The sequence below is a fragment of the Bombyx mori genome, chromosome 18, assembly GCF_030269925.1.
Source record: "Bombyx mori chromosome 18, ASM3026992v2".
NCBI lineage: Eukaryota > Metazoa > Arthropoda > Insecta > Lepidoptera > Bombycidae > Bombyx > Bombyx mori.
Genome location: NC_085124.1, coordinates 12,804,813 through 12,817,992, shown reverse-complemented (window position 1 = coordinate 12,817,992; position 13,180 = coordinate 12,804,813). Strand labels below are relative to the sequence as shown.

Here is a 13,180-nt window from a genome sequence, read left to right as displayed (position 1 = left end):
TTTCCAAATTTGTTATAAACAAAATGTTTATTAAAGTTTTTCGTTAGAAACCTCCGCATTCGGTAAGGCCGTATCAGAAATAACTAATATACCGGTTAAAACGAAGTCGTCTGTTCGTTTCAATGTTATGTTTGTCGATAAGGAACGACGAGTAGGCGGCGTTTCGCACCTCGCACAAACACTTCCACGCGCGCCGCGACAAATTGCGCTGCCACACAAAACACAAGCTGAAGCGTTTTAGATTATTTTTTTTTGCTTTTATGGGGGACGAGCTCACAGCCCATCTGGTGTTAAGTGGTTGTTACTGGAGCCCGTAGACATCTTTTTTTATTTTATTTTTTATTGCTTAGATGGGTGGATGAGCTCACAGCCCACCTGGTGTTAAGTGGTTACTGGAGCCCATAGACATCTACAACGTAAATGCGCCACCCACCATGAGATATAAGTTCTAAGATCTCAGTATAGTCACAACGGCTGCCCCACCCTTCAAACCGAAACGCATTACTGCTTCACGGCAGAAACAGGCAGGGCGGTGGTACCCACCCGCGCGGACTCACAAGAGGTTCTACCACCAGTTCAACAACTACAACGTAAATTCGCCACCCACCTTGAGATATAAGTTCTAAGGCCTCAATATAGTTACAACGGCTACCCCACCCTTCAATCGATTTTTATTCGCGTGATAGCTTCGAACTTCGCACGGAAAGGTAGGTGAGCTCACGGGCTCAACCTAAGAGAATTGCTAACACTAGCTGTAGCATGAGCAGTGCTTCGATGAATCTACTACCGGATCGGAATCACTACCCACTGGGAAGATCCGGCGAGAAACTCAGTGGAGTCGATGAGCTTGACGAGGACCGTGACCGGTTCACGTGATAGCCAAACGAATTCATGACTACAGAACGTGAATGACAATTTATAATGATCAGTATGTGTATTAAGAATGGCAAGTATAAAATTGTAAGTAAAACTCTTTACTTAATTTTGATTGTATTTACGTATTTATAATGTTTTATACCTTCAAAACTTCTATCGAAACTGAACAGGTTTAAGGCGTTATCAAATTCTTGTTTGAACGTGTAATGAACGACTAATGCTTAAAGCATTCTGAGCCGACTAATCTCAGGAATACAAAATCATTATGGAATTATTGTAATCTAGTATGTAGGATAGGTTTGATCTTCAAATTATTAAAATTGAGACTTCGTTTAAACTATTAATTTTATAATAAATTTTCAGCGTAATTGTATGAAATACTAAAACACCTCAATTGATGTTATAATTGATTCAAAAATAATTTCTCAGCGTACATATAACTATCGTTATTCTTGTATTATTTTATTAATTAATAAATAACAAATCAAAATAATTTAACATAAATCAATTGATACAGTAGAATAAATCTTCCAATGCGCTTGGAAGAGGCACAGTTCCCAAAATACTGGGTGGGTTACCACGTTGGACAACCAGCCTCACTCTCTGTGCAAAGTATCAGCCAGCCTTAGCATCACGGGTAGCCTCCTTCAAGCGTTTGGAGATTTCTTAATTTTATTAATTGTATTTTTAAAAATGGTTTATTTTAAATAGTCACGATAAAAAAAGACAAAAAAAATCGCCTCTATTTCACACTTGTGCCAAGCCCTAACAAACTGGTTCCACAGCGAAGGGTTGTCGCACACACACATGTGTTGTTCAACGGTTACCATTATATGCGAGCATGTGTGCGAGCGGTTACACGAACCAATAACCGACAACCCTTTCGGATAAAGGCGAGTGTCCATTGCCGGACGATAAAGATATGTTAATTTTTCTGTTGAATATTGAAGATATCTTTCCACTATTGACTTCCGAAGCTGTAACTTTAGTTCAGGATCCACACTAGCGAGATACTACTACACAAGAGGGATATCTATACTAATCGAAAGCTGTGACTCATCTTAAGGGTCGTTTGAGGCATCAAGGACGATAGTGACTGAAGATATGAATGGTTATCAGTTAGTTTAATTTAATATCTATGAAATAATTATATTTTTAAAATCTCCACGTATCGTAGGCATTATTAAAACTATTTTTAAGGCTTAATCTCGCATTTTATATTCCATTCTCCTTTCGTACACGATTTTCGTGGTACTGAGATTTTTGGTATTCCACAACACTTCAATATTGTGTTAACATCGGTAGATTTGTGTAAAAACACTGAACGCGGGATAAGACCGTAAAAGTAGCTTTGAAAATGCTTTAAAACTTAGTTGAGGCCTCAAATGAATTAGTGGTACCTATGATTGCGTTAAAACCAATCCTCCCTTCGGGCGTAATGAATAGATAGATAGATAAGAGCGCCATCTAGTGACAGTCAGAACTTTCACATATATTTTAAATTTTAACAATCTTATAATTCTTGATCCGAACTCGTCAATTCGGTAAATGCAAAAGTCACTCAATTTTTACTTGTGGTGGAACGTCTTGTGAGTCCGCACGGGTAGGTACCACCACCCTGCTAATTTCAGTCGTGAAGCAGTAATGCGTTTCGTTTTGAAGGGTGAGGCAGACGTTGTACTGTAAAAACTGAGACCTTAGAGCTCATATCTAAAGGTGGGTGCCGGCATTTACGTTGAAGATGTCTATGTGCTCCGGTAACCACTTAAAACCAAGTGGGCTGTGAGCTGTGTCATCTACAGTTCTAGGCAACAAAAAAACTGATCAAATCAAATAAAATCTCACACATGTACACAATGAGATAATCTGTCTGTTTACTTTTTAAAAAAATAGCTACAGCTGTCAACTTTTGTTACGACACGAACCTAACTGGAGGTCCGCGGGCGTGCTAATAACCCGGCTAATATCCTTGTCTAATTTGCAGTAGCGCTCCGCGAACGCCCGCCGCCAGATCGATACGGAACCATTCTATGACCCACATTACAGCTGCCAAACACGGCCTGCGTTGTCCCGAATCTCTTTGTACAACAATTAGCGAGAATTTAATTTAACATTTTCTGTAAAAAAAAAAAACGTCTTCGACAATAAAGCGGTATGTGAATACTATTGTTATAGCTAAGTCTACGCTATGATATTTCTTATTTCCATCAAAGCTTAAGGCAAATCCTCAATGGGCTGTGGTATATCTTGGCCTCTAGCATTAATACCATCAAAGTGATGTTAACCACTTACTAGTCTTACCACCGAGTATGATATTCGCGTCTGCCATCGTCGGTGCTAAATGTGGTAGTAAAATAAATTGTGTATCCGTTAAGAATATGTACTAGACATCGTTCAATTTTGATGAGTTCGTTTTAGGAAAGAACTTTGCTACATTTTTTATTACCGTTGTAGACAGTTGGGTAGCAGTATGAATAGCAGATGTATGTGATGGTAATAAGTGACTTTCGCGCATGGGTATCAAGCCGCAAGCCGATGCCTAAATTTATTTATGTATTTATTTATTTATTACTTTCTTCTTCTTCTTGCTTCGGTTTCCTCATTACTGAGGGTCGTGACCACTACCTCGCAACAAGAGTTTATTCCGGCTGATTTCACGCCATTTGCTCCTATCTGATATCTTATCCTATATTTATTACACTTCATGTAAAATTTACATTGGCATACTTAATGCCTAAGCCCAAGGCATTCTCTACCAGTCAAGCTAGTGCAGAATAAATAATGGTAGGTGCAATGAAATCTACTCTACTCTAATAATAATCTACTATCTCTTTAATATTTCTCTACTCTAAGATTACCTTCGAAAAATTCTTTAAAAAATTCCAGTTGACAATACCGTCAACCTAATTTCGCTTTCACATCTTATATGCTTTTGATATCTGAAAATCTTTATAATTGAAACGAAACCTATGCAGATGCTAGCAGTAAGGGTACATCATTTTCAATAAACGAATTTGTTTTTCGGATGACATAAATATATCGCCCTTCCGACCCCACCTTGTAAGATAAGGTAAAGACAAAGAAGATGAAGATAAATATATCGTACAGTCGCCACATCGTCTTGACTTCACGACTTCTCCCTGAGAAGACGCATAATACTACTGACCCTGGCACTCGTGTCTATAATTTTCAAGGTCATTCTGCGGCAACGTTATCAGCAATCAGTGAACATTTGCTTTGTCGTGAGAAGTGCAGCCGCGTGGTTCGATCACGAATCCATATTAAAGCATTGTCACAAACATGTGCCGTTCAAACCTTTTTATGGGATGCACCCTTCGACTACAATTTCCAGAGATAAAACCGCAGAGTTAGCTGTTTTTACCGCGCTTTAGCCCACTGAGTTTCTCGCCAGATCTTCCCAGTGGGTCGCAGTTGCGATCCGATGGTAGATTTTCGTGTAATAAAAATCAAACCCGCAAAATTATAATTTGCGTAATTACTGGTGGTAGGACGTCTTCTAAGTCCACACGGGTAGGTACCACCACCCTATTTCTGCCGTGAAGCAGTAATGCGTTTCGGTTCGAAAGGTGGGGCAGCCGTTGTAACTATACTGAGACCTTAGAACTTATATCTCAAGCTGGGTGGCGAATTTACGTTGTAGATGTCTATAGGCTCTAGTAACCACTTAACAATCAGGTATACTATGAGCTCGTCCACCCATCTAAGCAAAAAAAAAATCTTTCAGGTTGAGCCCTTGTAGCCGGAATAACCTTAGGCCACCATCAAATAGGTAGGGAAAAAAACCGCATCAGTCCGTCACGAATGCTCACGCGCAACCTGATTTACGAACTACGTCTCATCACAGCTCCAGTCCCACATCAATGACCGATAGTTTGAATAGCCTTCAATAACCCTCCTGACAGTGCTTCAAACAAAACCGTTTTTATAAACGTATTTCGACTCGCACAAAGGACCATTCTGTGAGGTGTGAGACTCCTTTTCAAGGATAAGCAAAGGAGCGAACGCTTTGTCTTAGGTGTCGTTTAATCATTCTCGAATTATCGTGAATGGATGTTTTTTTTTTGGATCGTTTAGAATGTCCCAACATCGTTTTGTGCTCTTTCCTAATATCAGCGTTCAAATAATCAGACACGACTTGCTCGTGTTTCAGCGTGAAATGAATTAGAAATCACTGTGTTATTGGCGGCGAGGCCTAATGTGTTGGATAATGCCATCCAGCTTATTTCTGCCGCGGAGCAGTCGTGCGTTCCAGCTTGAAATATTGCCATAGGATTGGGGATTGCTTTTAAATTTTGAGCAGATCGGAGCTTGGCGAGTAACCGACCAAAAAAAAAGAAATCTACCTTATTTGTACACAAAAAGAACTAACAGTACCACGATGCTTAAAAGAACAAAAATGAGATTCAATCGTAAAAGCATATAAAGTTATGTTATAGACTAGAAAAAACCTTAAAATTACTTTTGAACTATGATCATATTAGTTAATGGTAATCTCATAGGTTTTCCTATTCTTCGTTAGTTAGTATTAATGATCTAACATTGATTTTAAAAATATTAACGACATCTGTTCATGTGACTTGCTTATCTGCCAGTGAAAGCTTTTAAAAGGTGACAACTAAATAAATAATTATAAAAGAAAAAACTTCATCTCATTAGGGATGATGTGAGGATCTTAATTCATGAATTCAAATCCAGCATTTACCTTCCAAACATTTTTAAGAACTCGCATTAAAAATACTCTTGTATACAGCTAGTTTTATTTTCGGATATTGAATATTTAATGGCGATTCCGTGAGATATATACATAGTGCAAAATTGTGTTGTACTAATGGTCGAACCCCCACTAGATGACGCCACAGTTCTCTCTGCTCCTTCTCCAAAAATATCCACCTGCCTCCGTTACGAATAGAAGGAAAACCGCATTTCACAACCGACTTCATAGCTCATGCATTGAAATAACATAACGTTGGTAGAATCCATTATTGAAATTTTTGAGTCAATTTAACTATCTAAAATTAAAATAACACTGTGTTTATTTATTGTATTAGTAATCTTGGTAAAAGGTTAGATGAAATTCTTATCTACTTATTTTAAAGGTATACTTTGTAAATTAGTATGTTACATGAGACATTAGACTTAACTAGTCGACGCGTTGTTTAATTCTTCGTTCAAACCGATGAAATGAAGTGAAAAACGAGACTACTCGAATCTCTTCCCAGATAACCATGCTCATATATGCTCAATATAAATATCCTAAATTTCTCTTAATTAAAACGAATAGCAAACGTTTGAAATTCAATGGTTCCCGCAAATAATGTCATTTTATGTGTTTTAGTATCACTAGATATTAGCGTTTAAAATTCTAACTCCGAACATAAGCTATTTTTAACAACATTACAAACTTCAAACCGAAACGCATTACTGCTTCACGGCAGAAATAGGCAGAGTGGTAGTACCTACCCGTGCGGACTCACAAGAAGTCCTACTGCCAGTCAAAGAATCATATCAAAGAATGAAATATCATATCATAGAAAATTTAGAAATGTTGTTTGTTTGTCCCACGATTTAGTCTTGTGAGCCTACTTGAAGGGCACAGTAGCTGCTTATATTGAGGCTTCGGCCTCATGCCTCAAGCTGAGATGCAGCATTCATACTGTGATGGCTATGAGCTCTAGTAATCATTTAACACTATATAGATCGTGCCGTCTAACACATTAAAATGCTAACTTATAAATTTTACATTTAATTCGTTAATTACTAAAATAAAATATCTTTTGTTACATAGTTACTTCAACCAGACTGTTTTTCTGAAGACAGTTGGATGTAACGTAGATTTTATAATAATATAAAGTACCTGATAATGATCTTATCACTATCTAAACGAAAGATTTACTAATTTAATTCAATTACAATAAATCAAGCCCCACTTAATTGGTAAAAATAAAAAAAAGAAAGATATAAGCGCCATTCATTTTTGCGACGAACAAAGTTAATTTTCCAAACAAATTATCGTTTTTGAAGTTACTACAATTAACTATGTATTTGTCGTGTTAAATTTAACCTAATTTAATGTATCGGCACAGGGACTAAATTCAGACTATGCTGTGGAAAAATTAAAACACTATTCTATAACACATTAGAAAACTTACATATATATAGGTATAGGTATAAAATTACTACCCGATAAGTTTTGGCAGGAGAAATAGGCAGAACAGTGACACCAACCCGTTTGGATTCGGACATAGTACAACTGAGGTCGTCAGCTCAAAAGCGGCCTAAGCTTACCATAGTCAGCATGGAGATAATGAGTTTTGAATTTATTTTTACACTGCTTCGTAGGCAAAAATAATACGCGGACACAGCCCACTGAGTTTCTCGCCGGATCTTCTCAGTGGGTCGCGTTTCCGATCCGGTGGTAGATTCTGCGAAGCACTGCTCTTGCTAGGGTCAGTGTTAGCAACGCTCCGGTTTGAGCCCCGTGAGCTTACCTACACGTTAGGGCGAAGCTGATATAGCCTCTCAAGGCTATCAGCACAGGTAGGAAAAAAAAATTACTAAGCGATCTGTTATCTATGGATGAACGGTTTAGCATCAAAATTTATTAAGTTTTAAATAAATTGCAATATATAAGCACGAATATGAAAATTTTTGAACTAGGCCATTTTTGCTCTGATGGCCTCAACTGAATGTTACACTGTGTATACATATTATATATTATATATACACGGTATATACATATCGACGGGTATAAGGCTGCTTGGCTTAAGCGACATTTTAGCGACTTTTTTACAAGAATGCTATTTAAAGTTTAAAATTCGAAAATATATATATATACTTATCTAGTCAAAAATATTTTTAAATCTTGGGAGGAATCGCATGATTGTCTTGGAATTTTCTGTGACTTATCCAAAGCATTTGACTGTGTTGAACATGAAACATTGGTGAGGAAACTACATCACTATGGTATTAGGGATGGTGCATTGGAACTTATTACTTCCTATTTATCAGGACGGATACAAACAGTAGATGTGAAAGGTAATAGATCTTCAGGCACCTTGTTGAAAATGGGTGTACCTCAGGGTTCCATTTTGGGTCCTTTTTTATTTCTAATATATATAAACGATTTACCTAGTTTTATTGAGTCCCGACACGAGGTCGTATTATTCGCAGATGATACATCTTTATTATTTAAAATTAAACGACAACTACAAGTCTATGACGAAGTGAATGATGCGATTTCGTGTGTGGTTCATTGGTTCCGTATCAATAACCTATTATTGAATAGTAAGAAAACTAAATGTATTAAATTTACTTTAAAATGTATTAAACCATCTTTAAATGTGAGACAAGTGGATAGTGATGTAATTGTTTCTGAGGAATCATTGGAGCTTGTTGAGTCAACCGTATTTCTTGGTATAACAGTGGACTCCAAACTGCAGTGGGGACCTCATATTCATAAATTGGCGAGTAAGCTCAGCTCTGCAGCATACGCAGTAAAAAAAATTAGAATGTTAACAAACGCGGACACGGCTCGTTTAGTTTACTTTAGTTACTTCCACAGTGTCATGTCCTATGGCATTTTGCTATGGGGCAATGCGGCCGATGTAGAAATGATATTTATTCTGCAGAAAAGAGCTATACGTGCTATTTATAACATGCACTCAAGGGAATCCCTGAGGGAGAAATTTAAAGAAATTAAAGTTCTCACTATGCCATCCCAGTACATTTTTGAAAATTTGATGTATGTTCGTAAACATATTGAGGAGTTTCCTAAACAGTCGGACATACATAATAGAAATACTAGGAACAAACACAAGCTTGTTGTGCCGATGAGTAGGTTACATAAGATACGAAATTCATTCGGGTGTTTGTCTGTGCGCCTGTACAACAAAATCCCACATGATGTTCAGAACCTACATATACATAGGTTTAAGAAAACTATTAAAGAATATCTGTGCAATAAAGCTTACTATAAAGTCAATGATTATCTAGAAGATTGCACAAAGTGGGAATGAGTTGCTCGCTCCAGGCATTTCAATATTGTAGTTATTGTTACGTTATAATACTCAGTGTAAAAAATTCATATTTAAAAAAATAATAATATTAAAAAATAAATAAATAATAATTTTATATGTAAAAAAAAAAAAAGACATGCCCGCTGAGTTTCTTGCCAATTCTTCTCAGGACGGAGGCTAGTTCTTGTGAATTGGCGGTAGTTCTTTTGACGTTCAACAAGTATGTACTTTCATTTATGTTGAATAAAAAATTTTTGATTTGATTTGATTTGATTTGATTTGATTTGATATAAGTAATAACAAAAAACCTATTCTTCAGCTATTTAAATCAAGTAAAATTAATTGAAGTTTAATTAAGAAGATCGAACTGTTGATGCTAATACCGGATAAAACGGACAAAGGTCCGTAATGTTTGTAATTAAAGAATTTTAAAGATAAATGTCGCGTATCAAGCGAAATGTCGCTGAAGCCAAATAGCTTACCATCCTTCGATATATCGTCTCCTCGCATTAAAACTGTATAATCTCAAAACTTACTAATTTAAAGGAGAGTGTTTTAAAGGTTTCACATGTGATATTTTTAATATTAAACATCTTTGCAGCATTTATTTCTTATTTTTTACCAGTTACATTATCTGTCTTTTCAAAGTAAAATAAAATTATGTATTAATTTTGTTAATAGTAGTTTAAACATAGGTAAACTAAAAAAAAAAAACTAAAACTAAACTACGCTCTTTTGACAGTATGTATTTATGTGAAAAATACTGGTGATACCAAATGATTCCGCATCTTAACTCAATTTCGAATATTTTTGGAAATTGTACACTTTTAATGCGAAAAGATGATATCGACGCTTGAAAGGCAAAAGTGACTAAGCGACAATGCGTGAACTTTACAGTAGACTAATTTAAAGTTGAAATACCTGAAAAAAATTCTATTTTAACGAATCTAGCTATAGGATTGAAATGATTTTAATAGTCCTAGAAATATATTTTTTTTGCGCATCGAATATTGGTTATTGCCTATCATTAATGTATAAAGCAGTTATTGTCGCTTAGTCACGTTTGCCTTTCAAGCGTCGATATGTATGTAGTTTTTTATGAAATAGCTTTACATCTGATTATTAACGCTATGATTTCCTAGACGCATATGCTTACGGATTATCCTAACGCATCCAAATCTGTGTTTACTCGAATGAGGATTTACTAAACGAATTAAACACTTCAATATTAAAGACAAAAGCCACATTATAACCGCTTGAACAATAAGAGTAATTTGAGCCGGCCGTCGGCATTTTCAAAGCGAACACACAACCTTTTATATCGTCTGTCGTATGAAAATGCTAATTATAATTATAAAAAAAAAACATCACTATGAACATTCAAAGAATTCATTTACACATTTCTCAATAAAGATCTTCATTAAAAGCCAAAATCAAAACCTCACTCGGTCGAGGTTCGATTACATTAATTGTTGAATCAAGATTATGATGCGTAACTTAAAAAATAATCATAATATCCTTACTAAATACTTTCAGGTATGAATATGTAAATATTTCGTAGAAATTATTCACTAGTGTCTTAATATGGATTGTAACCATTTGCAAAGGTTAAGGTTTTAGTTCAAATGAAGCAAATATTTAACTACAATGTTTTTTTTTATGGTTTACTAATGGCCCGGCGGTTTTTCCAGTTTCATTCACTAGGACAGGTAGTTTAATGTACCAATCTTTGTTGTAACAACAGTGACATGTAAGTCTTCTTTTTAATTCTATCTTCTCAAAAGTCTACTTGGACTATCTAAATTGATCTTCATTTCAATATTTCGCTCAATACAAATCGGATATTTTAGTACCGAAATTGTAAATTCACACCGATATTGCACAACAAACAAAATATATTTTGTCATGAAACAAATCTAACAGCTCTAAATTGATTAGAAACGATAACGTTAATTTGTGTTTTAGGCCAAAATTACAAAGTTAAATCGCGTGAGAATCTCAAAATACTATAGGTATTTACCTGGTGGATGATGCAGTAATGGAGGACCCGGGAGGAAGGCTGCGGCTACTGCAGCTTGAGCATTGAAAGCTGCTGCATAGGCCACGCGACTCGCAACAGAGGCCGGCAGAGGAAACTGAGGAGTGTAAGCCGACCGGGGCTCTCTGCTCTCAGATAAATTGAGTACTCTATCTCCATCTCTGCTCTCGAAGTATCTCTCTCTGCTCTCCCGATTATCGGAGAGACCTAGCAGCTCTTGGATGGCGAATGGAGAGCGCTGGGGTGCTCTGGGAGCGCTTGCGTTAGCGCTCATCGCTTGCATTTTGAGCGAAACAGTATCTGACCACTCGCTACGATCTCAGCTTACATAACTGAAGACATGTATCTTTGTCTTGTTTTTTTTTTGGAAATTTTATCACAATATTAGACCATTCGTTTACAAGTCACACTAATTCAATGTTTGAAAATTCACTTAATAATTATTAAACTAGAGTAGATTAGGCCTCGCTTAGGCTACAAGTTTACTTAAAGTTAGAATTTAGGTGCGATTGAAATTCGCGGAAAATTGTTGGTATCGTGTTAAAAACGCGACACGAGCGCTCTGTCCGGCGTCCGCAGCGCTTCTGAGCGGTACACCGCCGGGCGCTTTGTAAAAACGAGAGGACCCCCCTCGGCGTGCTGGCTCCCGAGGTTCACTGTCAAACCATCGTATTTCACCACCCCCCCGATACACGTTACGACGTTTCGGAACTGAAACGCTTACGGCAGCCGCAACGACGAAAGGACACAAGCGGATCCCCCGCTGACTTACAATGCGCCGTTTCGGAAATCACTCACCAGCCCCCCGGGCCACGCAGGCGGAGCCTACTTATAGCCAATACGGATATTTTGTTACCGCACTCTATTGGCCAGATTTCTTCGCGGGGGACACGCCTACGTGACGCCGCAGTACTCGAAACGGAGCCTTATTGGCAAGCGAATTAAACCGACATTGTATTAAATGGCAGCGCTGATATAATTTTGATTAATTGTGAGAAATGAATAGTCCGTGGCGTGGGGGCCAGGGGTCGGCAGACGGGGGTCGTGTACCGGACAGCCGGTATTATTCTATATTTTCTTGGCACTTTGCTTTATTATCGCGCTACTTCAATGGCCTCCTCTGGTACAAAACGACATTCGGTGTCGGCCGCATAATGTGCCATTATCAATCATTGGTCGTGCTCTACACCTGCAGCTCTACCTGCGGGTAGAGCACTTGAGGAATTCTTGTAGAGCTTAGTGTATATTCATGTTTCCTGTGTTTTGTGGTTTTTTTTTTAATAACTTGTAAATAATTTTGTTAGTTTAGTTTATAAGATTTTATTGACCAATGGTTTATTTGTAGATAATTGTTAATAAAGTTTTAGATAAAAAAAGGTTAAAAACCCAATACTTGTTTTGATACATTAAAAAAATTATAAATTTAATAATGTATAAATCTAGTTCTAAAATTTCGACTAAGTAGTATAAAGTTTATGAGATGGCTTTAGTTTTCGCTCTAAGCACACTCATTGACAGTGACAATGCCGATGTTCACGAGCAACGACAACCATACAGACAATTTAATTTTCTGAATAAATAAAAATATAAAAAAATCATTTGTATATCCACCACTAGCGTTAAACGAGACGTAAACTATTTATTTAGGTATTTAACTTTATGCACAAGACATGGCGGGGTACCGTAAGACGTTTCAGACCTTCCTTCTTAAAAGCTACGCAATGAACTCGACCACTCTATCAAGAATCAAACGACTAAGAAGACAATAGTAGGTAGGTACAGTGGCGGACTGATGCTTAAGGCACTCGCTATCAGTCAAACAAACGTGCTGTGGCATTGCCTTATCGCATTAAAATATATTGTATCACATTCCAATAAATATACAAGAGAAATATAATCTCTATGTGGAATAGGGATCGCAGCGCATAAAATAAAAACTACACTATTCCAAAATCTTCTATTATAATAGTAATTAATAATTAACACTAATTTTATTACGTCTTACTCATTTTTCAACCGTCTTCGCCATCTTCCAATTCTCTGTCATTCTATCTGTCATTCTCTTCTCTCTTTCTTTCCGTTTTCTCTCACTAACATCTTAACGCTCCGTTCCACACTCTATTCATACGTTCCGTTCTTACCAATCCTACACCTATATATTAATACGTGAAGCAAAAACTTTGTACACCTTTTTACGAAAATTGCGCAGACGGAGGTGTACGAAATTTCT

At 36.8% G+C, this 13,180-nt stretch overlaps 1 protein-coding gene across 4 annotated transcripts in view; it reads right to left on the bottom strand.

Annotated features, from left to right (window-relative positions):
* Positions 1-11,706, bottom strand: part of LOC101740372 (visual system homeobox 2) — a 136,139-nt gene extending 124,433 nt beyond the window's left edge. For all 4 annotated transcript variants that reach the window (XM_062673751.1, XM_062673753.1, XM_062673752.1 and 1 more), the window contains exon 1: positions 10,933-11,706. In XM_062673751.1, the coding sequence (XP_062529735.1) occupies positions 10,933-11,233 (301 nt within the window). In that variant the 5' untranslated portion in view covers positions 11,234-11,706. The remainder of the gene's footprint in view (positions 1-10,932) is intronic.
* Positions 11,707-13,180: the final 1,474 nt, after the last annotated feature.